General features: G+C 40.0%; 1 protein-coding gene across 3 annotated transcripts in view; it reads left to right on the top strand.

Annotated features, from left to right (window-relative positions):
- Positions 1-570: 570 nt before the first annotated feature.
- Positions 571-27,760, top strand: part of LOC130929626 (microtubule-associated protein 4-like) — a 94,067-nt gene continuing 66,877 nt past the window's right edge. For all 3 annotated transcript variants that reach the window (XM_057856951.1, XM_057856949.1, XM_057856948.1), the window contains exons 1-2: positions 571-711; positions 21,920-22,117. In XM_057856951.1, the coding sequence (XP_057712934.1) occupies positions 21,928-22,117 (190 nt within the window). In that variant the 5' untranslated portion in view covers positions 571-711; positions 21,920-21,927. The remainder of the gene's footprint in view (positions 712-21,919; positions 22,118-27,760) is intronic.

Below are 27,760 nucleotides of genomic sequence, written 5' to 3'. Positions count from 1 at the left end.
AAGTCACTATATAATTCAAACAAGTTTGCTTAAAAGTTGGTGAGGACAATTTGAGCATCCTGAAAAATTGGTAGTGTTATGTCCCTACCATGCCTATGCAAACCTACGCCGTTGCCTATTGTACCCTATGGTTGGGGAGTCATGCTGAGATTACATCACAACTCAAATCAGAGCTCGCATATGTTATACTTTGAAAAATGTTTTTAAATTTTTAAGATTTTGTTCACTACAAAGAGGGGAGGACAGATGGGGCGAGAAGCTTTAAAAATGCCTTGCTTGTTTTTGTAGGCACTCAATCCCTCTCAATTTACAGTGCTCAAATGTGGTATTATTCCTAATTGATGGCTTTTGTTCAGTGTTTAATTGTTGCATTTTACTTTTTAATTTAATCTGAATTATTTCATTTATTTAATTTACCATACCATAGTAAAAACATGACATTCTGACTTTTCATAAATTCATGGTGTAGGTTACCCAATACATTTGGGGAAATTGCTGTCTTTACGATAGTACTTGAAGGCAACAGTACCCGAAGAGCCTGCAGACGGGCTTCTTCTTCAAAGCTTCTGGTTGGCTAAACCGGCTATGTGGGCGTGTCTGATTTCTGAGTCTTCGCACCAGTTTTTTTTTTACCCAGAGAAAGGTGGAGAGATAATTTAATCCTACTCTGACTGACAGCCACAGATAGAGAAAACAAGACACACCTGCACCGTAAGTGATTTCATTTCTACAATTTACACCAGTCGCGCTGTAATGTCATTGCGTGTAAAAGCTTGTTTTACTGCGTCGCTCTGCACCATCACTTGAAACCTGGGATGGAATGCGTGTCCTATAGATGCTAACACAGTAAGTAGGTCTGGTGCCTTAGCAGTATGGATGTGGCCTATTTATACATTATTATATGTTGGAGTAGCAATATGTAATCGTAGTATACAATGTTAACCCATCCACAATGGCAGTGAGAGGTGGGCGTGTAGAGGGGGGGGTGGGAGGTTCTGTCTGTCTCCTGCAGAGATCCGTGTATTCGTGCCTCTTTGTTACAGTGATGCCGCAATCGCACATGCTGAAAATGACGAGGCCGTGGAGCTTCTGATCTATTTTCTCATGTCACCAGCTACCGAAATATATATATATATATATATTTTTTTTTTCAATGGCGAATATGTGATGTGTATGTACAGGATATCAAACCTTAGTATGAAAGATACTTGACTGCTTTTCTATTTTTCCCCTGTATTTTGTAGACCTGACGCCTCATTATAAAGAAGGCAGGCTGAAAGGCCTGGTTATATAAAACGTAATTTGCTGGTCCTGTGGCGACCACCGGGTTGAGTATGTGCAACAGTAAATAAAAACCAAAGCTTGGATTTATAGGCTACAATAAAATACACACAAAAGCATGCACTCACATCCTGTATCCAGGTATCTGTTAGGATTAGTAGGTTTTCAATTATTCTGTCTGTACCCATGTCTGTCTAATAGACTGACGTTACGTTACGTGAGATATTAAGCAATTGTACCTGTCCTCGTGTTCATATGGAAAGAATGAAATATTTTGAGACATTGCATTTGATCAAATATTGTCCTGTTTACTGACTTGAAATGAATCGTGTAGCGTAAGCCTTATGTTCAGAAAGAGCACGATTACACTACATGGATGCTGCAAAAAGGGTTGGACTGCAAGGCTACATTTCAATCTTTACTAGGGCTGTCCCGAATGACTATTTTTCTCCCGATTTGTCAGCCGACTTTTTTAACGATTAGTCGACTCTTTATTATTATTATTATTATTTTAGAGTAATCTGGCGATTACATTTTTGTTGACGCATAACAATTGACAAAAAAAAATTAACAAATAAACACATAAATAACAATAACTAATCACAAATACACAATGAGGTCAAATGCTGATAGCATTAACTTGAGCAAAAGAATGGAATGTAAACGGATACAGAGCACTGTGACTTCCCGTTTCCAACATGATTAAAAACAATTCTTTAAAAAAACCCTACATATTAAAAATATGTAGCATTAACATTATAGTATACTACTTTATGTATATACATAATAATACGTTATAATTAGGGCTGTCAAACGATTAAGATTCTTAATCGAGTTAATCACAGCTTAAAAATTAATTAATCGTAATTAATCGCAATTCATACCATCTATGAAATATGCCATATTTTTCTGTAAATTATTGTTGGAATGGAAAGATGAGACACAAGACGGATATATACATTCAACATACTTTACATAAGTACTGTATTTGTTTATTATAACAATAAATCAACAAGATGGCATTAACATTATTAACATTCTGTTAAAGCAATCCATGGATAGAAAGACTTGTAGTTCTTAAAAGATAAATGTTAGTACAAGTTATAGAAATTTTATATTAAAACCCCTCTTAATGTTTTCGTTTTAATAAAATTTGTAAAATTTTCAAACAAAAAACTAGTAGCTCGCCATTGTTGATGTCAATAATTACACAATGCTCATGGATGGCGCTGAAACCCATAAAATCAGTCGCACCCAAGCGCCAGCAGAGGGCGACAAAACACAAAAAAACACAAGTAACAAATGGACATGACACTGTCATTTTAATCTGTTTGAGCGGGGCATGTGTGTTAATTGCGTCAAATATTTTAACGTGATTAATTTAAAAAATTAATTACCGCCCTTTAATGCGATAATTTTGACAGCCCTAGATATAATATAAAGTAAGTAAGATTAGTGCAGCCATGGACTATAGTAAGCAGCTTTTTCAGTGTGTGTGTTTTTTTATTTATTTATGTTTTTAATGTTTTTCCCCAAGCGGGAGAACCCATCATTCTAAAAAATACAATCTGCATTCAGTGATTGTGAGACCTATATCTTTAGGGAGCAGCAGCAGACTAGCTAAATAAATGTCATGTGTCACTGGAGTGAAGTACGTGAAAATAACTTAATGATGCACGTTGATACGATGCACATAAAGGCAACTTCAATTAAAAATGTCGTTAGTTAGTTACATATATGGACTTACGATCTGCCAGCTTGTTGTCTCCTGTCGTATTCCAAAATGACAACTGAGTGACGGCGCTTCAGGTGTTCATTCAAAGCCGACGTGCTGCCGTGGTATGCAAGTTTGTCATCGGAGAGACTGCCCATGACAGTGTACCTTCCTTTGTTTCGTTGAAATAAGTCCATGCTTTGGCCACTCTGGTGCGCTTTTTTGGCTTTGTGCCGCTTTCCCTGTTTGCATCCCGAGCGTCCGCCAATCTCAACTTTCCACGCATACATATATTTTTCAACCCTTCACATAGACTCCATAATGTATTGACGAGACACGGGGTGCGGGGCCTATAAATAAGGGGCCTGCATTGTTGGCGAGGCTGTCAAAACTGACCAAGTGGAATCACAGACAAAGTGCTTTTTTCACTGAAAATTCTTGTGAATAATTACTAAATCCCTGAATTCTTTATAGATATAGATGTAAAACAATCTCGATTCTTGGTTAAGAGGAAAAAAAAATATGCAGGGTTACCATTTATTTTACGTAAACATGTCGAAGTACAATGCTAGTCTGTTAGTATCCGCCTTATATAAACAGGGCTTTTCCGGTGAAAATTATTGTGAATAAATGCTTAAATCCCCAATTTTTTAAATAGATATGGACGTAAAACAGTCTCGATTCTTGGTTAAAAGCATAAAAATGTGCTGTTAGCATTTATTTTATGCAAATATGTCGAAGTACATACAATGCTAGTCTGTTAGTAAATGTAGCTTGCTGCTGCCCTAGATATGGACGTATAACAGTCTCGATTCTTGGTTAAAAGCAGTAGAATGTGCAGTTAGCATTTATTTTACCTAAATATTGCGAACTATTATGCCAATGCTGTAGCGGCTAATTTCTCCCACTGATTTTTTTTTTTCACAACGTTTCAAAATGCATGCATGGTACGAAAAATATGATAATTACCTTGAATCCTCAAACAAATCACTCCTGAGACAATCCTTCCTGTTTGTATGCAGTACAGCTTTTGTACTTTTTCAGCAGAAATCCGGCGTTAGATAGCTGCTTGCATGTGTTTGTGAAAGTAACTCTTGATGTGGGCCGCCACCTACTTGAATGCGAGACACATTGCATGACCGATCTGACCTGTCAATACCATTATGAAGTCTATGCCCTTCATTAACTGTCGACGGGATGGTGTGCTCGTCGACGCATTTCCATCATCATCCACGTCGACTAGTCGGGACAGCTTTATTCTTAACCTCTTCAAAAATGTGGTAACTTTGGAAAAGGAAAGAGCAGTAAAAATGAACAAATGAGAAAAATTAGTGTGCATTTAATCTAAAACTGGGGAGATGCCTGTGTTAATAATTATACAATTACATTCTAATTTATGCATTCCTGCCACCGTTCAAAGTTCCCCTGAGTATCCCATTTAAAATCGAGGTGTTCTAGTGTAGTGTTGTAATGATTCATTCAATATATTAAACTATCAATTTTTAGTCCTACTATCCAACATCGTTCATCTTAATTGGCATCTTAGACCTCATGAACAACATCAATTTAAAATTGTTTTCAAAGTTAATCACTGGATTGTATCAGTTGTAGGAAATAATACTTTAGGTATCATCACAAGGACTTTATGTGGAATTGAGTATGTGTTGTATTTCCAAAAAGCACACTGTAATTCCTTGTACGTAGTGTTAGTTTTCAGTTAGCACACTAGTCATTCACAAGACTCTCTTCTCTTTCTTTGTTTTTCTTGTTTGTACCCTATCAATGACACTGTTCTTTACCCTCGTCACCATAGTTTCCCCAGTTGTTAGACTGAGATACTAGAGTATGTGGGTGTTTTTGACAACAAAACATACCGGTGCATAGTTGATGTCCATCACAAAACTATTTTCATGGATAAACAATTAAAAAATTAATGATAATAAAAATTAGACGTTTGCAGTTTTGCTAAGCTGATGCCGCTTTGATTCTGCAAATCACTGACTGAGGAGCTATGTTGTCTGGGGCTATAAGCCCCTGGCAGGGTCACCCATGGCAAACAGGTCCTAGGTGAGGGGCTAGACAAAGCATGGCCCAAAATGACCCCTTATGACAAATAACATAAATGGACTCAAGTTTCCCTTGCCCGGACGCGGGTTACCGGGGCCCCCCTCTGGAGCCAGGCCTGGATGTGGGGCTCGAAGGCAAGCGTCTGGTGGCTGGGCCTGTCCTCATGTAGCCCGGCCGGGCACTGCCCGAAAAGGCAACGTGGGTTCCCCTTCCCATGGGCTCACCACATGTGGGATGGGCCAACCCAGTCTGACCCCCAGCTGCAGACACTAACTCTTAGAACATGGAATGTCACCTCTCTGGCAGGGAAGGAGCCCGAGCTGGTGCGTGAGGCAGAGAAGTTCCGACTAGATATAGTCGGACTCTCTTCCAAACACAGCTTGTGTTCTGGTACCAATCCTCTCGAGAGGGGTTGGACTTTCTTCCACTATGGAGTTGCCCAGAGGCGGCGAGCAGGTGTGGGCATATTTATTTCCCCCCGGCTTGGCGCCTGTAGGTTGGGGTTTACCCCGGTAGACGAGAGCTTAGCCTCACTCCACCTTTGGGCGGGGGGATGAGTTCTGACTGTTGTTTTCGCTTATGCACCGAACAGCAGCTCAGAGTACCCACTTTTTAGAGTCCTTGGAGGGCGTGCTGGAGAGCGCCCCCTCTGGGAACTTCCTCGTACTCCTGGGGGACTTCAACGCTCAAGTGGGCAATGACAGTGAGACCTGGAGGGGAGTGATTGGGAGGAATGCCCCCCCTCGATCAGAACCCGAGTGGTGTTCTGTTATTGGACTTCTGTGCTCGTCACGGTTTGTCCATAACGAACACCATGTTCAAACATAGGGCTGTCCATATATGCACTTGGCACCAGGAGACCCTAGGCTGCAGTTCAATGATCAACTTTTCTAATTGTGTCATCGGACTTGCGGCCACATGTTTTGGACACTCTGGTGAAGAAGGAGGCAGAGCTGTCAACTGATCACCACCTGGTGGTGTGTTGGCTCCGATGTCAGGGGAAGATGCTGGCCAGACCTGGCAGGCCCAAACGTATTGTGAGGGTCTGCTGGGAACGTCTGGCAGAATCCCTTGTCAGAAAGAGCTTCAACACCCACCTCCGGCAGAACTTCTCCCTTATCCCAGGGGAAGTGGGGTCACTGAGTCCGAGTGGGCCATGTTCCGCACCTCCATTGTTGAGGCAGCCGATTGGAGCTGTGGCCGTAAGGTGGTTGGTGCCTACCGTGGCGGCAATCCCCGAACCCGCTGGTGGACACCAGCGGTAAGGGATGCTGTCAAGCGGAAGAAGGAGGCCTATCGGGCCTTTTTGGCTAGTGGAACTTCGAAGGCCGCTAACCGGCTGGCCAAACGGACTCCAGCTTCGGCAGTCACTGAGGCAAAAACTCGGACATTGGAGGAGTTCGGTGAGGCCATGGAAAACGACTTCCGGACGGCTTCGAGGAAATTCTGGTCCACCATCTGGCGTCTGAGGAGAGGAAAGCAGTGCACCATTAACACTGTGTATAGTGAAGATGGGGTACTGCTGACCTCGACTCGGGACGTCGTGAGTCGGTGGGGAGAATACTTCGAAGCCCTCCTAAATTCCACCGACACGCCTTCCTTTGAGGAATCTGAGTCTCGGGACTCCGAGGTGGGCTCTCCAATCTCTGGGGTTGAAGTCACTGAGGTGGTTGGAAAGCTCCTTGGTGGCAAGGCCCCGGGGGTCGATGAGATCTGCCCGGAGTTCCTAAAGGCTCTGGATGTTGTGGGGCTGTCATGGCTGACATGCCTCTACAACATCGCGTGGACATCGGGCACAGTGCCTCTGGATTGGCAGAGCGAGGTGGGGACCGGAGGTTGTGTTCCAATTATAGAGGGATCACATTCCGCAGCCTTCCCGGTAAATTCTATTCAGGGGTGCTGGAGAGGAGTTTCAATCTCGGATTCAGGAGGAGCAGTGTGGTTTTCGTCCCGGCCGTGGAACAGTGGACCAGCTCTACACTCTCTGCAGGGTCCTCGAGGGTGCATGGGAGTTCGCCAAACCAGTCTACATGTGTTTTGTGGATCTGGAGAAGGCATTTGACCGTGTGCTTCGGGGAGTCCTGTGGGGAGTGCTCCGGTAGTACGGGTACCCGAGCCCCTTGGTAAGGGCTGTTCAGTCCCTGTCAGAGTTTGGTCCGCACTGCTGGCAGTAAGTCGAATTCGTTCCCAGTGAGGGTTGGACTCCGCCAACACTGCCCTTTGTCACCGATTCTGTTCATAATTTCTATGGACAGAATTTCTAGGCACAGCCGAAGCGTTGAGGGGGTCCGATTTGGTGACCTCAGCATTCAATCTCTGCTTTTTAAAGATGATGTGGTCCTTTTGGCTTCATCAACCCGTGACGTCCAACTCTTACTGGAGCGGTTCGCAGCCGAGTGTGAAGCGGTCAGGATAAAGATCAGCACCTCCAAATCCAAGACCATGGTCCTCAGTCGGAAAAAGGTGGATTGCCCTCTCCAGGTCGGGGATGAGATCCTGCCCCAAGTGGAGGAGTTCAAGTATCTTGGGGTCTTTTTCATGAGTGAGGGTAGGAGGGAGCGGGAGATCGACAGGCGGATCGGTGCAGCGTCTGCAGTAATGCGGACTCTGCACCGGTCCGTAGTGGTGAAGAAGGAGCTCATCTGAAAGGCGAAGCTCTTGATTTACCAGTCAATCTACATTCCTACCCTCACCTATGGTCACGAGCTGTTGGTCGTGACCGAAAGGACAAGATCCCGGATACAAGCGGGCGAAATGGGTTTCCTCCGCTGTAATAAATTTCTGTCCGGGCTCTCCCTTAGAGATAGGGTGAAAAGCTCGGTCATCCGGGAGGGACTCGGCGTCGAGCCGCTACTCCTCCGCGTTGAGAGGAGCCAGCTGAGGTGGCTCAGACATCTGGTTCTGATGCCTCTTGGACGCCTCCCCGGAGAGGTGTTCCTGGCACATCCCACATGTGGGAGGCCCCGAGGATGACCCAGGACACGCTGGAGAGACTATTTCTCTCAGCTGGCCTGGGAACGCCTTGGGATCCCGCCGGAGGAGCTGGGTGAAGTGGCTGGGGAGAGGGAAGTCTGGGCTTCCCTGTTAAAGGTGCTGCCCACGCAACCTGACCGCGGAACAAGCGGAAGATGATGGATGGATGGAAATCACTGACTGTCCAGCATGACAGTCTAAAGTTTTTTTAAAAAATTGTTTTCATTCAATTATTGCCTCAAATATTACAACAGCATAGTGTTTGGGTGGGACACATGACTTTCAACTTTAACTTCAACTTGCTGACCGCTACATGACATAACTTCCAGGAGGCCTCGGCAGCAGTCCAACACGGAAGTATAGTACCACGCTATCCTGGCCATATATTTCAAACATTCTCTGTGTTTTAGTCGCGAGATTCATCATGCCATCTCAATGTGTAGCGATGAATTGCTCACACGAAGGCTCGAGACTGTATGATTGGCCCAAAAAACCTTCTGCAAGGATTTGGACATCTTTTGTGAGAGTCAAGCAGAAGAACTTCTCCACGGCGCCTCGATCGCTTCAATGTTTTCACATTTTAGCGATGACAGCTTTGAAAGCCTAGGAGAATACAACCTTAGTTTTTGAAAGATGTAAGTAGACCCTTACTGGCCTTTCTAATGCTAAAATTTGATGCAGTTCTGTTGATCTTGGAAGGAAAATCCTACTGCCTGTTCGTGGAAGTGCGACCTGTTTTTGTTGTTGCGGGCCCATCATAAGTAGATAGGACAGCTACAGGACAGTCATTTACTCATGTGAATGCAACATTTATTAAATCAAAATGTCCTCAGCACCAAATAGGTCCTTGACTAGTTATCTTATAGCGCGGTCAACTATGTCGACTCGTCGGGACAGGTCTACACTTGTGTATAATTTAAAACTTTGTATAGATATTTTAATTGAATTATCGGCTTGACATTATCACTTATTGGCTGGAAGGAGGAGGAAATGATTGAAAAATACATTATTGTGCATCACTAGTGATTTCTTTTAGGTCCCCTAACAGTTAAGAATTGCACTTGCATTGTCTTTCTTCCTTTCGTCCTAAAATCCTTTTACATTTTTTTCTAGTCACTGCAATCTATGCTATGAACATGACACGGTTAGCCGGAATTGCATGTTTTTTTTTTTTTTTAAATCATATATGATTCGTACTGTGGGGATTGGTGAGATTACATTCAATCCCTCTCAGATTACCATTTAAGCGGGTAGGCAGTTAGGTTTGGGGTCATGGAGTACAGTTGCAACAACCCACAATTTCTGACCATCCGTAGAGCCTGACTGAGTCATGTATGTGGTTAGCGAGTAAAAAGGTAGTAGGTCTATCGTTTAGTGTTTTAAGACAAAGGCTGCTTTGTCTGTTTTACTAGGTTGTTTCTACAGAAAATGTGCCTCTTCATTCAGTACAGCAGTGTATCAGGCAGGGACAGGCAGTCTGATACGGATGTGACCAAACAGCCGTATTGTTCTTAAAAGTCAATTTCTATTCTCCAGCAGTGGCTGGTAAAATACAATATGCTGATGTAACATCCGTCCGTCCGTCCAGCCATCCGTTTTAAAATGATTATAACAATATGAATAAATATAGACAAATATAAGATAGTCAAACTATGGTTAACAATTTCAGTCTTTTTTTACCCTATGGCTCACAAGTTCATCATATTTTGTAGGTATTGATAAAGTGAAATAAACTGCCCTCTCAGAGAAAATAAAGCCTTGCTGGATTGTAGACATTTTTGATTACACCATTAGTGTCACTGTTAACTTTGAAAATATGCATCATATTTAATAGCAATAACAACTAATACTATTATGTTTTAATTTATAAACCAGTAAAAACAGATTTCTGCCAGGTTTGAGCAATTGAAATATGTCACAGCTGATCACCATAATTTAACATAATATACATAACCTACTGTACATTAATTTGTCAGGACATGATGTAACTGCTGACCACTTGTCAAACGACATCACTGAGTAGCTCAAGCCCTTAAATAGTTGTGGAGGGTTGACCACCCTAGTGCATTGCTGGGTGTTATTATAGCCACCCTAAAAAATGTCAGGAAAAAGTAGGGCTGAAAATCAAAATTTATGGTGTCTATTGTCGTTGATGGCACAGCTGTGCTGTGTGTGTGTGTGTGTGTGTGTGTGTGTGTGTTTGTGTGCATATTGTGAAGGTGACAGTATGTTGTCAGCACTAATCAAGATTGCAGCTCTTTAGAAGCGCGCATTTTGCGTGCGTGTGGGTGTGTGTGAGGGTGCTGTGACCATGTGTGCGTGTGTGTCAAAGCTTTTGCCTGTCAAAAAGAACAAATTGATGATGTGCTGAGTCACCCTGGTAACTGACTGCCTGCACAGCCATGCATGGTTGTAGTGAACTCATTCAATACACCTACTTAGAAAAAGTTGGATTGTCCCTTTGTCCTTACATTTCAATTTATTGTTTTCAATGTCAGAATCAAAGGACTTATAGGAGTCAATAGCAAAAATAACAGGGACAGAGAACAGGGAGAGGGAAAGGCAAAAGGAAGCTATAATTATATAAGGCCACTGACTTTGTTGTTTGATATTTTCTAAAGTAAGATACATAATACCTGTATGAGTTAATGGCATTATATAAGGGATAAACTCATTATGTCATCAAAATTAGAAGGATGCAGTTATTCTAAGGGGCTATTTGCACAGAGATGCTGTGACACCAGTCCGCAATGATTGTTTTGCGGATTGGCCTTACGTTCTCGTTGTGACGGTGAAAACGGAAAGCAAAGGCATATGCATACGCCGCACGTCATTTTGGGCATGCGCAGTCGTTGCTAATAGCAGCTCCCTCCCTCCCTGTATCCTGAAACATTTGGTAGTTTTTTTGTATGTTGTAACATAAACTGAAGGCATGAAAATCACCTTTCGGCGAGATTCGCCGTTTTGAAGTAAAAAAGGGTGACCTACGTGAATTGTGTAGATCCGAGGAGAAAATTTTTAAGGGGGAGGTCGGGAGATTTTTTTTAATGTCGGACGCCTTGTATGTAAGCGGAGAAAGAGGCACAAAGCCTATAAAGTGCACCAGAGTGGCCAAAACATTGACTTATTTTAACAAAATAATGGTGGGTAAACTGTTGTGTCCTGTCTCTTCAATGCCAAGCTTGGCTGCACGTCGGCCGCGAGTCAACACCTAAAGCGCTGTCACCCAGTTGTAATTTTGGAAGGCAAGAGGAGACGGCAGATCGTAAGTCCATCTAACTAACTAACTAACTAACTAACTAACTAACTAACTACATGTTTTATTGAAGTTGCTAAGCCTGTCGCGATATGCAATGAGTCCAGTTATCGCACGGTAAATAAAAATAAGGGCGGTAATTTTAACGGCTGCATTTTATCGCCGCGTGCATGCATACAGTCGTGTGTGCGTATACGGTGTACACGTGCGTGTTGATGGCATATGAGACTCCAGTTAATTTCACAATTGTTTATTGGTCATCAACACAGAATTAGAATTAAAGTTCAGACATGCAAAATAAGGAAACATATATATTAAACACTGTAAACTTTAGAATTGCTACATTGAGGCAAATGGGGAAAAAAACAACCTACTTTAGCCTGCCAAAAAACATTCGCAGTCTTCTCCAAAACGCAAACTTGCGGTTAAAAAGTGGCACTCCAAGCATTAAAAATCGCTGGTTAACAGCATTTGCAAACGAAAAAAATGAAAAAAATTTGATTACTGACACTACATTCAATCCCACATACTTCAGAATTTAGATTCTACACTAAGAATAGCTTTAAAATGACACCCTTTTTTAAAAATCTGATTGGCAATTAATAATTATCATACTACTTTTATATATAGTAGTATACTACAATATTAGTGCTAGATATCTTTTAAGAATTGTTTTGAATCATGTTGGAAAGGCAAAATCAGTGTTTTGAATCTTTACATTCCATTCATTTGCACTAGTTAATGCTATCAGCATTTGACCTTATTGTTTATTTGCAATTTATTGTTGTTATTTATGTGTTTATTTGTACTTTAATAAAGAATTTAAGTGTTCCAAAAGGTTTTTGTGAATTAATAAGCGTAATCAAAAATGTAATTGCTAAATTAGTAAAAAAAAAAAAAAAGGAGGAAAAAAATATTATTATTCGATTAGTCGACTAATCGTAAAAATAGTCGTCTGACTAATCAGGAGAAAATTAGTCGTTTGGGACAGCCCTAGTTGTACAGTGTACCGGCACATATTTCCTCCACATCCTTCTCACCTTTTTAACCCCTGACCCATTTTCATACCTTTAAACTATATACCGTCAGTGAAGAAATATTAAATATATGCGAACAAATCCAAATCATTTTATTGCAGAATTCTGCCGTCGTTTGAGCGGAGGACGCAAAGTTTTATTGGGGCATTTTCTGTTGGAGCATCTCTGTGTAAACGAGTTATAATATTTCACAAGGGCTTTTCTAGAATCATTTGTGCTTATGATGCAACTGAATGGGTATAATTTAATTTTATCAATATTTTATGCGGTGTAATCCCAGGTGGGGAAAGTAATTAACATATGGCCCACCCGGTATTATGAAAGCTCCTAAAATATTTGTTGTAAATTTCACTGACATTTTCACTGACAGATTTGGGGTAAATAAAAAAAGAATACGTAATTATTTATTTGTTTGGATGACATTTATTCGAGTAAACAATAAACATACTATTTTATTCATTTATTAAGTATATTTTTTATGAAGCAATGGTTTGTCTAAGATAAATCAAAACAAAAATTTACACGGCCTCTCGTCAGTATTAGTGACATGGTTCTTTATTGCTTTTGAAACAAATATATGTAATCCCATGAAAGCAGGAAACAGTTTTCCTCAGGGCCACTAGCTTCTCCATTCATTGCTGTTATGTCACTTGCTACACCCAGTGATGTTGTACAATGACTCATCACTAAGCCCTACTAACCTATGGTGAGAGTACTTTCATACAGAGGGTGCCAAGGTTACAAAGTGCTCTCAGGATGTACGAGATCTTACCTAGACACTCAAATTAATGTTTGATCAGATGTTAAACAGAGGCCATCAAATGAATCAAAAGCTTCAAATTGAGAAAATGAGTCCCTTTTATTTACAGTTATAGTGGAATATTTTCTCCTGTAAAGCCTGTAGGCTGTGTGTTTGTTTAAGGAGCTTGTGCGTAGTTCGCGTGAGAGCTCTCGATGCATTGGAGGATGAGATTATTACGTAGCCAGCGGTTAGATTCAGAAAGGGATAGGTGGCGGATGCTGGAAACCAGGGATTGTCAATACAGAGATCGTTTTTAATCTCTTAGAGCTCAGCAGCTGTCCCACAACCCTCCCCAACCCTATCTCTCTCTGTTTCTCCCTGTCTCTCTCTAATAGAAATGCAGAGCTTTTTGCTTGCCACCAGTTACATCATAATGCCGCCTACTAAAGGGAACAGCAATTGAAACTTGGCTTGATACAGTAGACAAATGTATCATAAGTAACGTACTCTACTTCTAACCCAACTTTGTGGGATTATATTGAATGCTACATAGATGCTCGCTCATGAGAAGATCAGTAAAATCTTCTTTAATTCTACATTATCTTCAACAATCCTAACTTTCGATATATTGCCATGTTCGGGATGTGTACTGGTTTTCCTAATCTCTCTCCTCCAAAGAAACTGGAGGACAAGACAAGAGTGTTCATTCTGTGCATCAGTATCAGCAACTGGGCATGTTATATTTCAAGCTAAATGAACGGAGTGATTCATTTTGTCAGATGTTCAGTCTCTTTGTCTCTGTGAGGGCAGCGTGGTGTGACCGCGAGCTTCCACACGCTCGCATGAGGAATAAAGTTAGATGATTGCCAGCGTCCACCCAGATTCAGCAGCCCTAGTTGGGGAATATTTCAGCTTCAAATCAAATTAGCAAGGTCAGCCTGCAATATGCCATATTTGTTGTCCGTCCTGAAGAGAGATATTTTTTTAATACAATTTTATGTATTTGTTAGGGATGTCCCCGATCTGATCACATGATCTGACATCGGGCCGATCGGGCCATTTTTCAGAGGATTTAATGGGGTGAAAAGGATTGGGTTTTTGATTTAAAAAAAAAGTTCTTAATTTTTTTTTTTTTAATGGTTATATAAAGTAACAAAATAATCCAGAAATACAATGGCATTGCCAAAAGAAACAAAAATAGATACATTTTATACTTAGCAACACTCCTGGAGAGCGAAAGAGGTAATACTGTACAGTACTGTAACATGTTTGGAACTTTTGTTCAAAGACTGTTTTTTCTGGTATTGGGTCAGGACTCGGTATCGGCAGATTCTCAAAATCAGGTGAGTTGGACTCGTGTACAAAATACGTATACGATCAGGACAGCCCTAGTACAACCCCTAAAAAGTATGGAATCACCAATCTCGGGCAAGCACTCACTCAGACATTTTATCATGTAGAATAAACTCAGATAAAAACGCTTGAAAAAATAATGAATTAGTTCAAAAGTGCAACTTTTTAGCAGTCAGACCCACTAAAAGAAATTAATTAGAAAAAAAACATTTTGGTGGTCAGTAAATGTTACTTTTATAGAGCAAGTGCAGGGAAATATATATGGAATCACTTCATTCTGAGGAAAAAAATATGGAATCATGGAATCAAAATTTCAATGTAAACATGTGTCAAGAGTCAAGAATCTGCATCAGACAAGGTGTCAAGAGTCAAAAATCTGCATTGGACAAGATGATGATGCTGGAACTTTGGTTTGGTGCTGTTCCAGTGAGATTTACAAAGATGACTGCCTGAAGAAAACATCAAAATTCCCACAGTCCTTGATTATATGGGGCTGCATGTCAGGCAAAGGCACTGGGGAGATGTTGTTAAATCTTCAATAAATGCACATTTTACATTGAAATTTTAGACAGCTTTCCTTTCCCTTTAATTCAAAATATGTCATTTTCCAAGATGACAATGCATTCCTTGGAGAAAGACTCATCCAGTCAATGTCATAGCTTGCAAATAGCCCAGATCTCAACCCTATTGAAAACCTGTGGTGGAAATTGAAAAAAAAAAAGGTCCATAGCAAGGTTCCAACCTGCAAGGATGATCTGGCAACTGCAATCAAAGAGAGTCGGCACCAAACTGATGAAGAATACTCATCAAGTCCATGACTCAGAGACTGCAAGCTGTCATAAAAGCCAGAGGTGGTGCTACTAAATACTAGAGATATGTTTTCATGGTTATTTCTCTGTTTGTTTCTCATGATTCCATATTTTTTTTCCTCAGAATGGAGTGATTCCATATACTGTATATTTCCCTGCACTTGCTCTATAAAAATAACATTTACTGACCACCACAATGTTTTTTATTAATTTCTTTTAGTGTTACTGAATGCTAAAGAGTTGCACTTTTGAACTAATTCATTATTTTTTCAAGCTTCATATCTGAGTTTGTTCTACATGATAAAATGTCTGAGTGAGTGCTCGTCCGAGACTGGTGATTCAATACTTTTTGGTAGTGGTTGTTTTTGTTCATTGCTGTTATAAGAGCGTACAGTATATACTGTAGCTCATTGACAAAGATTCATTTTTCTGGGGTGGATATGTTAAAGGTGTTGTCTTTCCTTTTAATATGGTAATTGTTTTGTGGTCGTTAGATGGCCGGAGGGGCAGTTTACATGGCGACTTTGGGACACGAAGACGCAATTTTATGTGTTGCGGAATGGCCTCACCTTCATATGATTTCGGCGAAGACGAAAAACTTTGAATCCTGCCTCCAAAGTGGAAGGATTCGATTTTGGGGGCTTGGGGGGGGCTTGCTTTGCATGCATATCTAAAGCTGATAACGTCAGCACTCGCACACGTCACATTGGGCGTGTGCAGCGGTGCTACTAAGACTTAAAAACAGCAGATATGAGACAGAACCATATAGATGCAAACATGAAATTTTTCGTCTTCTTGGAAAGTCACTATGTAAACGGCCCCTCATTCAGTGGGGCAAATAAGTATTTAGTCAACCACCAATTGTGCAAGTTCTCCTACTTGAAAAGATTAGAGAGGCCTGTTTTGTCAACATGGGTAAACCTCAACCATGAGAGACAGAATGTGGGAAAAAAAAACCTGAAAATCACATTGTTTGATTTTTAAAGAATTTATTTCCAAATTAGAGTGAAAAATAAGTATTTGGTCACCTACAAACAAGCAAGATTTCTGGCTGTCAAAGAAGTCTAACTTCTTCTAACGAGGTCTAACGAGGCTCCACTCGTTACCTGTATTAATGACACCTGTTTTAACTCATTATCGGTATAAAAGACACCTGTCCGCAATCTCAGTCAGTCATACTCCAAACTCCACTATGGCCAAGACGAAAGAGCTGTCGAAGGACACCAGAAACAAAATTGTAGACCTGCACCAGGCTGGGAAGACTGAATCTGCAATAGGTAAAACGCTTGGTGTAAAGAAATCAACTGTGGGATCAATTATTAGAAAATGGAAAACATACAAGACCACTGATAATCTCCCTCGATCTGGGGCTCCATGCAAGATCTCAACCCGTAGTGTCAAAATGATAACAATAACGGTGAGCAAAAATCCCAGAACCACACGGGGGGACCTAGTGAATGACCTACAGAGAGCTGGGACTACAGAGAGCTGGGACTACAGTAACAAAGGCTACTTTCAGTAGCACAATGCGCCGCCAGGGACTCAAATCCTGCACTGCCAGACGTGTCCCCCTGCTGAAGCCAGTACACGTCCAGGCCCGTCTGCAGTTCGCTAGAGAGCATTTGGATGATCCAGAAGAGGATTGAGAGAATGTGTTATGGTCAGATGAAACGAAAATAGAACTTTTTGGTAGAAACACAGGTTCTCGTGTTATTGGGAAAAGAATACTGAATTGCATCCGAAGAACACCATACCCACTGTGAAGCATGGGGGTGGAAACATCATGCTTTGGGGCTGTTTTTCTCCAAAGGGACCAGGACGACTGATCTGTGTAAAGGAAAGAATGAATGGGGCCATGTATTGAGAGATTTTGAGTGAAAATCTCCTTTCATCAGCAAGGGCATTGAAGATGTGACGTGGCTGGATCTTTCAGCATGACAATGATCCCAAACACACAGCCAGGGCAACAAAGGAGTGGCTTCATAAGAAGCATTTAAGGGTCCTGGAGTGGCCTAGCCAGTCTCTAGATCTCAACCCCATAGAAAATCTGTGGAGGAATTTGAAAGTCCGTGTTGCCCAACGACAGCCCCAAAACATTACTGCTCTAAAGGAGATCTGCATGAAGGAATGGGCCAAAATACAAGCAACAGTGTGTGAAAAGCTTGGGAAGAGTTACAGAAAAGTCTGGCCTCCGTTATTGCCAACAAATGTACATAACAAAGTATCGAGATGCTTGTAGGTAGCACTCCCAAGTTTCTTTGGCAAGATCAGGGCTTCAACGCTTGTCAATCATGGTTAACTTTAACAAGCAAACTCCAGTGCACTGCTGACCAAGAAAAGCAGCAGGAGGGAGAGTGAGAGGCAGTACAAGAATGAAGCAGAAAAAGATACATATATGTTTTAAAGTAAAAACCCGATCCTTTTCACCCGATTCTGATCATCTGAAAAATGGTGCGATCTGCCCGATTTCCAATCACGTGGTCAGATTGGGACACCCATAGTTTTTAAATATATATTTTTTTAGAGAACTAATGCATGTTCAGTCAAAACAAACAGTTTTGCCTCACAGGTAGTGTTCAGTTTTTTACAATAAAACACGATCGATTAGAATATTAAAGGTGCATGCTGTTGTTTATGGGAAAAAGTGAGATCGGCAAGTCAGGCTTTTGTATAGTATTAGTGAACAGTGACCGGCCATAAAATTGTGATCAGTGCACCCCTTTTTAAAACTCGTGAAAATCACCATGTTAATGTAAAGATTATGTTACTTAATTTTAAATGACCTTTTCATAACAGTTTCAAAACTTGCTATTATTAGAAGGCTTGCTAATGACAAAAAAATAATTTATTTTAAACTCGATTTATACTGGTCAGGAATTTAGAGTGCCGGAGCCTATCCCAGCTGATTTTAGGCGAAAGGGGGAATGCACCATGAGCTGGTTGCCAGTCAGTCACAGCACATATAGAGACAAGCCTTCACATACTCACACCATCACTTAGTGGGAATCGATCCCACATTGCCTGCGTTGAAGTCAATCACACAAAAACAGAAAATTTTTAATATTGATGATGAACTGATGATCTTGAAGTCAAATGAATAAATTAGCAATGTTGAAAGTAGGGCTCGTGAAAAAAAATCAGCTGTGTCGACCACAAATGAGTCTGGGCAAACTTTCTGCCCCGGGGCTCCGCCTCTCTCCATATGTTCCACAGGCATATTTCTTGCAGACCGACGCAATGTTGCAATAACAGAAAGTGAGGAAGAATGGCATGTTCAAAATGCCATAGAATGTTAACCGTTTTAACCCAAACTAAAACATGGCAAAACAAAAATCCAAAGTATTATGCAAGTATTGCTGATATACCACAGCAGTATGTAGGCAATCATTTAAGTTAACAAAGCCTGAAAAGAAAACACACACAAGGTATGTTAACATTTCACATTTGCTAAGTTAATGGAATATACGTGTGGCATGGTGGCTGACTGGTTAGCACTGATCGCTCGACTTATGACCATTTCGACATACAAGCCAGGTCCTGGAACGAATTAAATTCGTATGTAGAGGTACCACTCTGCATCAAATTTTAAGATATTTCTGGTAAATATGCACGTTAACATGAATCCATTATATGGTACATTAGTGATGAGTAATTAGTTGATGGCATCCCTCAAAATTCGAAATCATCCTCCCTGTAGAAATGCCTCCCACTTTCCATTCTTCGGACCAGATGCCTACCGTATTTTTCGGACTATAAATCGCAGTTTTTTTTTCATAGTTTGGCTCGGGCTGCAACTTATACTCAGGAGCGACTTATGTGTGTAATTATTAACACATTATGATATCATTTCACATGTTATTTTGGTGTTTTGGAGTGATACTGATGGTTTGGTAAACTTATTGGCATGTTCTTTATGCTATAGTTATCTGAATAACTCTTAATAGCTATGGCCACGTTCGCGTTCTGCTTTTGGCAATGTGTGTTCAATTGTATTATCGACTTTTTTATATTGAAATTAGTGTTGCACCGATACCATTTTTTGGCCCCGATACCGATACCTGGCTGTGCAGTATCGGCCGATACCGATACCATACTGATACCACCCCGATTTTATATATTTTTATATATATAATTTTTATAATTTTATTTATTTTTTTTTTTTTTCCCCAAAGAGCTACATAATTGGATGTGAAATCATTGCTATCAAGGCTTTGTCAGGCTGTTGCTTACCTTTGCAAAATAGGAAAAAGACTAGTACAAAGTATAATACTAGCCCAACAGTAAGAAAGTAAAAATAAGTTCATAATAATAAACTCTGAATGAACTGAGTAAACTTTTTTTAAACCTCTCAAAGGCCAAACAGTGCAACTTTCATGAAATTATTGTCACATTCTGCTGCTGGTTAGATTGTGTTTTGTTGCTGGGCTGTTAGTGGGGGCGTTCCTGACGTCGCACCTGAATCCAATGCGGGCTTATCAACGCAGCATTTAAGCACGGGTGAGCTCAGAGAAGGCTGCCGATACTAGTATCGGTATCGGTGCATCTTTAATTGTAATGCATGCTTTTAGTTTGTGGCGCTTTCACACCAATGTGGGGGCGCAGCTACGCAGCGTCTCTGAGCGAGTGGGCGAGAGAGAGAGAGAGAGAGAAAGAGAGAGAGAGACACACAGCTGCGAACCTATGTTCATTGTTTATGCGCCTAAAATATCTCTACAGAGGCAACGCCTGTGTGTATCATCTTTTCTGTTGTTGTTGTGTGTTTTCCACCCGCGATCGGACACTTAGAGCCAGTTGTGTGGTTGTTTGAACGATGTGCTAATGCTAGCGAATGCATGCTAACCGTTTGTGTCATTGCTGTGATAGCACCTAATTATCATTTATTTACGTTGATGCGAACCTGTTTGGTATCAAGGACGAAATTGATTCAGCAAATTATACGGACGTCCAGCATCGTCATTTGGGAGTTTAGCTCGCTGTATAGCCAGGACCGAGCCGTAGCGTCCTGGTGAGAACATATTTGCATTTCGTTGTTCATGCACTGTACACTGTACACTTATTCAGCATGTTATTCTCTATTGTATTTTTATATTAAATTGCCTTTCAAGATGACATATCTGTTCTATGTGTTGGATTTTATCAAGTAAATTTCCCCCCAAAATGCGACTTGTACTCCGGTGTAACTTATATTTGTTTTTTTCTCTTCGTTGGGCATTTTATGGCTGGTGCGACTTATACTCAGGTGCGACTTGTAGGCCGAAAAATACGGTATGTCAAATCTTGCCTTCGACGTAACTGCATACCTGATAATCAGAAAGCAAGAACCCCAAAAATCGAAAGATGCGAGAATCATGTTTGCAAATTACTTCTTTGGAAATTGCTATACGATATTAAGACTTGAAAGTGAAAAACTTTAAAACTGATCGCCCTAAGGGATATAACCTTTACTGTAGAAAGTTTAAAAGCAGTTTTACATTCTGTTAAACATGTAATGTTAATTTTCACCTTTTTTTTACTCTGGGTCAAAGGTCCTATTATCGTAACTTATTCTAGTTAATAGAACACATATGTACATTTCACTTTTACTGTTTGTTCATTGCTGTGGAAAAACCTGTGCAAAATGGATGAGAGACAACAAAGAGCTCCAAATTCAGGCCACTGAATATTTGGGCTTATGGAACTGTTCTAATGGACCGATGACTTAGTAGAGACTAATTCAGTGAAAGCGTTATGGAGGTTTGGAACTGTCTATTCAGAGCTACCTCCTTTAGATGTTAGAATAATGAAATGGTTTACTTAGCAATTAATTCATTCTTAGCTGAAGACTAGAGGGATGGAAAGGATCAATTGAAAAATGGTCTCCACAGAACTGCACCATTTCTCTGAAACAATGGCTTACAGTTCCCTGCTTACACTACTCCATGCCCTCTGGCTGATGGCCATTGTGTGTGTGTGTGTGTGTGTGTGTGTGTGTGTGTGTGCGTGTGTGTGTGTGTGTGTGTGTGTGTCTTTGGTAGTCAAGACAATAACAACTTGTTGAGTTTGGAGGCTAGGCATGAAACAAAAACAGAAGTTTGAAAGAATTAGGGGTTTGTTCTGAGGTCACGGTGTCAAAATGTCAGAGAACCATTCATACATAATAATATACATATATTTTGTATAAATTTACAGGTATCATGAAAATAGAACTCTTGTTGTTTGTGTTTAGAATTTTATGGACATTTTGCAGTTCTTTATGCTTCTTTGATTTGCCCAATCTACACATTAATATGATATTATTTTTTGGGATATTTCATTTTGAACATTTAAATTGTGTTCATGATCAATGCACTGTGTGCACAATTATTATTTAAGATGTATTTTTGAGGATCGATTCTGTTATTATACAGCCACAGTGCTCTTAGTCAATCCAAAATGTTAACAAACCATGAAACATCAACATATCTGTACAGAATTATTATCCAATAAATAGAAAAACAAGTATTTTTCATCTCAGTTGTTTATTTTTACCTTTTGAAGTGATAATAACAAAACCTCAAATTAACATGTCTAAAATAAAAACAGTGATTAATCATTGCCAACAGTATTTAATCGGTCAAGCCTGGCAGAAAGGTTTCTGTGCTGGTTTAGAGTAAGAGTAACTTCATTCTGAGCGACACAAACGTGTGTGTTTCTATGTTATTCCTCCAGTTAGAAACATGGACCTGAGCCTGCGAGATGCTCTGGGTGGGGGTGGAGGTGGGGTCCCAGGTGGAGCCCCTGCTGAGCCTCTTATAAAAAGAGACTTCATGAGTACACTGGAGAAAGAGAGCTATGACGACAAGGTGGGAGAGACTATGACCAAAAGTGACTACCGACCTTTACTGGATGGCAAGGATGCAAAGAGTGGTGAGTCACTGCAAATATTTTACTCCAGGACTTGTGCAGGAAATTGTGTTTTTGTTGAGGATGGCAATTGCTTTATTATTTTTTTACAAAAACAAACAAAGAAACACGTCTACTTGGATTGTCATTAGTCAAAACTTTAAACACATCTACTTGAATTGTCATTAGTCACAACTTTCTGGTAAATACCTGTATTTCCCAGACAGTTTATGCGAACACTATGTCTTTACTTGATGTTCACTGAAAATCATAGCACAGCTTTTCTGTAAAATGGCACCTATAGCCAGGGGATGAATGCGATCAAGAGGCTACGCCAAATGTCTCACCATGTGTTGTGGAATGTCGTCTTGGATTTTGAGGAAAATGTCATTCGGATATTCTATCTAAGGCTTTACTGGCTCTCTTCAGTGTTTATTTCTTCAACCTGTTTTAGGGCAGTATCACGCTCCAAACTGTATCTTGATGATATACTGTACTTATTGCAGAACAACTACAGTTTTCACGTTAAAAAAAAAAAAAAAAAAGCAGTTGAGGTAGGAATCTTGGTGCACCTTCGATTACGATTCGATTACGATTCAGAGGCTACGATTCGATTATAAATCGATTATTGATGCACGCCCCCCCAGCCATTAGCTGCTTTTAATGTTTCAAACATTAGTTACAAAAATTGTACAAAAATCCTCTCAGGCTTAAATAATCCCAAAACAATCCCCATTGTGTAACAACAGCTTTAATCTACATTCAATTAATTTAATGTTGTGAATCAACCGTTAAAGTGTTTAAAAGTGCTCTCGTTATTCCATAATTTCCCTTCTGTCTACTTTCGACATGTGAAAGTTTTAAAACTGTTTCATCATTTAAAGATAGGTCCAAGTCAAGATTTTGCCGATTAAGAAGTATTTTAGATAAAAAGTTAAAATTAGGTTCGCTCGGAAGGTTCGCAGCCTGCCTTAAGATGGCGGCTGTTTACTAACGCCTGCGACTCTGTCATTTCGCATTTAGTTTTCTATACATGTGCTGCTAAGGTCACCTAGTCTGTCATTTTGCATCTAGTTCTTCATACATGTGATATCTACCGTAGCATTTTGTGGGTGTAGTTTGTAGCGGCTGTCAGCTGCAGTCAGGTAGTATTGTTTTTTTATCTAGCGGCATGAGTCGTGCCAGAGGCGTGAGCTGAGCATGTTTACTCTCAGTCCGTTCCTCATTGCGTCCCAAAGACCACGCTGACTGTGTTTTAGTTCCGCATTACTCTGCATATTTCAATAATTGGAATTTGGATGTTAGTGAATCGTTCTCGAATCTTCCACGGCCGAATCGCGAATTATCTAAGAATTGAAAATTTCGCACACCTCTAGAAAGCAATATGCAGCAGTGTTACATAAAAATCTTTGGAGCCTATGCTAGCTAATCTCAGGAGAAAGGCAAAGTACACCATAAGCTGTAGGGCATTCACAATGACAGACAACCATTCGCCCCCCAAATCACACCGCCACTGAGTGGGAATTGATCCCACACCACCTGCTCTGAAGTCAGACAAATGCACTGCTACTAGTCTTGTTTAGCAACTGGGAAAAAAACAGGATTTCATTTTTATAATATGTAGTTGTTGAGAAAAACGTCAATACAAGTCAAACTTTTTGGAAAATACTCAAAATAGCCCACTTGTTGTAGTATCTCATAGCACCTTTAATATCTGCTGGATTTTTTTTGGGCGGGCCTAAAAAGAGGGTCAGATGACATCACCTGGAACTCTTTCTGGCCCACTCCTACGCTATTTTTATGATTGGCTGATTACCACGATTGACCTTAAAAAAAAAAAAATGTTTCGATCTTAAAACCGCCCAACCCTTCTTCAGCATCAGTGCTCTCACATTAAACCTGACTGTGTTTCATCCCATTATCACCAACTCACACACAACTCAACACAGACAGGCATACACGCACCCTGTCCTAAGCTGTCACAGCCTATATCTTAGATGCCTCTGAAAATGTGCTGAGTCCAGCAGATATGTTAAGGTGACTATGATTCACTTTAAGTGAAGCTTTTCAACCACAGAATGCTTTAAAAGTCCTCTACCGATGAGGCTTATGTCTTATTTTACATAAGAACTCAACTCTACGAAATTCTATTCCTGGAGCACATTATAAATTAAAGTTGAACATGAAAATAAATAAATAATGACATACTTAAACATAAAACAATCAAACTGGTCCTTGGATTTCCTCCTACATTCTAAAATACACAGTGTATAAATAATAGGTCAAATGACCGCTCTATTTTGTTCTTAATGTTTTGTATATGTATAGTTGTGGAAATTAATCATATGGCCATGATGACTATTATTCAGCTACAGCTCCTTGTGTGACAGGCACAACTTTGTCACTTGTCTTAATTTGGTCTGCACCCCAATAACTGACTTCAAGACTCTTTGAGAAGCAAATGTGTCCCTCTGCACAGTAACCTTAACAGGAAAAGTTCAGCTTGCCATCTTATAAAATACTGCAGCATATGATGTTGATTTTAAAGCACTCACTCCTATGCAGTGGGTGCCTATTTTTGTGGTGGTACCCCACTTTGGAAGCTTTTACTTGCATGAGAAATGTAGGGAGAGCTTTCAGTTTAGTGATGCAGAAATGCTGTTTAGCTTTGAAGAAGAAGTTTGACCTTGAGCCTGAAGAATGACTGCAGTCCTTCGGGGCCTGACTGGATTCAAGCTGTGCTGCCCTCACATTCAATGTGTGTGCACTGTGCAATGTGATGTGTGAAAAAATAAGATCAGTATTGGATTCCATACCCCAAAATTAGTTATAAACAGCTGTTAGATCCAAAACACATACATTTTGTACTAGGGATGTCCCTGATCGTATCACGTGATCAGAAATTGTTCCGATCGGGCTATTTTTCAGAGGATCAGTCAGGTGAAAAGGATCGGTTTTTAATTAATAAACAAAAAAGGGCTAAAAAATAACAAAATAATTCAAACATACAATGGCATTACCAAAAGAAACAAAAATCTATTTTATATATATATATATATATATATATATATATATATATATATATTGTGAGATGTGCTTTAATGCTTTTGCACAATAACAGTATTAACAATATTCACAATAACAGTATTAACAATATTACAATAGTTATTGCAATTATGTGTGTTTAAAACTAGGTGTTATGATTATGTTTTCTCTATTCACTTATGCTTTAGTGTTTACACAATGGAAAGAGTAAAGTTTCTGTTTTCAGTAAACGTCACCATAATGTTTCATTCTGGTTTCTGTTCTCAGTAAATGATACAATCTCGATAAAACAAAACTTACGCATGTGCAATGAATGCTCTCCAACTTCTTAATAAAAGGCTGCGCTCCTCAGGGGTTAGATTAGATAAGCTTGTTGTGAGCCACATGCTCCGCATCAACCTTTCTCCTGACGGCCGTTAGCGTAAAAGCTTTATCTTCGTCTCAAGTCTGATTCTCTCTCCGCCCTCCCTAAGGTCCTTTATTATTTTCTTAGTACAATAGTAAGTTTAGACCCAACATATATATACAGTGCTGCTCGAAAGTTTGTGAACCCCACAGCGATGGTCAGATTTTTTGTAAAAAAAACTAAAATAACCTTATTAAATGTTAAGTTATACCCAAATCCACAATACTGACATTCCAAATAATGGACTGAAACAAAAGAAATAGTTATATTGTCATTCTTTATTTAACAAAAGTGGTTGATTTAAGAAAAACTCAGATATCATGTGTGCAAAAGTATGTGAACCCCTTCAGTTAATAGGATATTGCGCCTCCTTTTGCAGAGATTACCTCAACCAAACGGTTTCTGTAGTGACTAATCAGCCTCTCACATCTACTTTGGGGGATTTTTGCCCATTCTTCCTTGCAGAACGCAGTCAGTTGAGAGAGGTTTGATGGGCGTCTGGCATGAACTGCTCGCTTCAGGTCCCGCCACAGCATTTCAATGGGATTTAGGTCAGGATTTTGACTGGGCCAGTCCAGAACACGAATCTTCTTCTTTTTCAGCCATTCCTTGGTTGTATTGCTGGAATGCTTTGGATCATTATCATGTTGCATGATCCACCTTCTGCCAAGCTTTAACTTCAAAACAGATGGCGTCAGGTTATGTTCTAGGATTTGACAATATTCCTCAGAATTCATGATTCCCTGGACTATGTGGAGTTGTCCAGGTCCTGAGGATGAAAAGCAAGCCCAGATCTTGACATTCCCACTTCCATGCTTCACTGTTGGGAGAAGGTTCTTTTGGTGGTATGCAGTGTTGACTTTTCGCCAGACATGGCGGTTTTGGTTGTGACCAAACAGTTCAATTTTGCACCTACATCAGTTGATGAAAACTCTTTTTAATTTAGTCTCGACAACACAACTGTTAAAAAAACAAAAAAAAACTACTGAATTGATTGATTAGGAAATCAGGTTGAAATAATAGAAAATTCCAAAATGTTGAGGGGGTTCACAAACTTTTGAGCAGCACTGTATATATATGTATATATATATATATATATATATATATATATATATATATATATATATATATATATATATATATATATGTATGTATATAATTCATACTCTGCAACACTCCCGGAAAAAGTGGAAGAGGAAGTACTGTAGACAGTACAGTACTGTAACATGTTAGAAACTTCTGCTCAAAAAAAAAAAAAAAAAAAAAACACTCGGGTGCAAAAAAAATGCGATCGGAACATCCCTATTTTGTACCCCAGTGTACTGTTGTCTATCAGATGTTATACTGTACTATCTGTAATACTTACCTTTTACTCAAGCTCTCTTGGGTTATGCAGCAGAACAACACCTTAAAACATACCACTTAAGACTCTACTCCTTTATCTTTTGAGACACTTGACTGCTTTAACAAAGCTCTCTAATTTCACCCTTACATTGAGTTTGTCAGTGATTATTAAGTCACACTATCAGAAACAGCACAATTGCATAGTCCTACTCCAAAAATTTGCATATTGTGATAAAGTTCATTATTTTCTGAAATGTACTGATAAACATTAGACTTTCATATATTTTAGATTCATTACACACAACTGAAGTAGTTCAAGCCTTTTATTGTTTTAATATTGACGATTTTGGCAAAAAAAAGTCAAGAAAAAACAAAAATCCCTATCTCAAAAAATGAGCATATTTCATCCGACCAATACAAAAAAGTGTTTTTCAATACAAAAAAAGTCAACCTCCAATTAATTATATCAGCTATACACTCAATACTTGGTAGGGAATCCTTTTGCAGAAATGACTGCTTCAATGCAGCGTGGCATGGAGGCAATCAGTCTGTGGCACTGCTGAGGTCTTATGGAGGCCCAGGATGCTTCAATAGCGGCCTTAAGCTCATCCACAGTATTGGAACTTGTGTCTCTCAACTTCTTCTTCACAATATCCCACAGATTCTCTATGGGATTCTCGTCAGGAGAGTTGGCAGGCCAATTGAGCACAGTAATGCCATGGTCAGTAATTTTACCAAAAAAACCATGATTGCGGTTTTGAGTAATGAACCAGACTGGGAGTTTTTAAAAGCCTCAGGAATCTTTTGCAGGGGTTTTGAGTTAATTCGTTGATTCAGATGATTAGGTTAGTAGCTTCTTTAGAGTACCTTAT

Source organism: Corythoichthys intestinalis, chromosome 14 (assembly GCF_030265065.1).
Source record: "Corythoichthys intestinalis isolate RoL2023-P3 chromosome 14, ASM3026506v1, whole genome shotgun sequence".
NCBI lineage: Eukaryota > Metazoa > Chordata > Actinopteri > Syngnathiformes > Syngnathidae > Corythoichthys > Corythoichthys intestinalis.
Note: the sequence above shows the minus strand (reverse complement) of the source record. Positions and strands in the feature narration are given on the sequence as shown.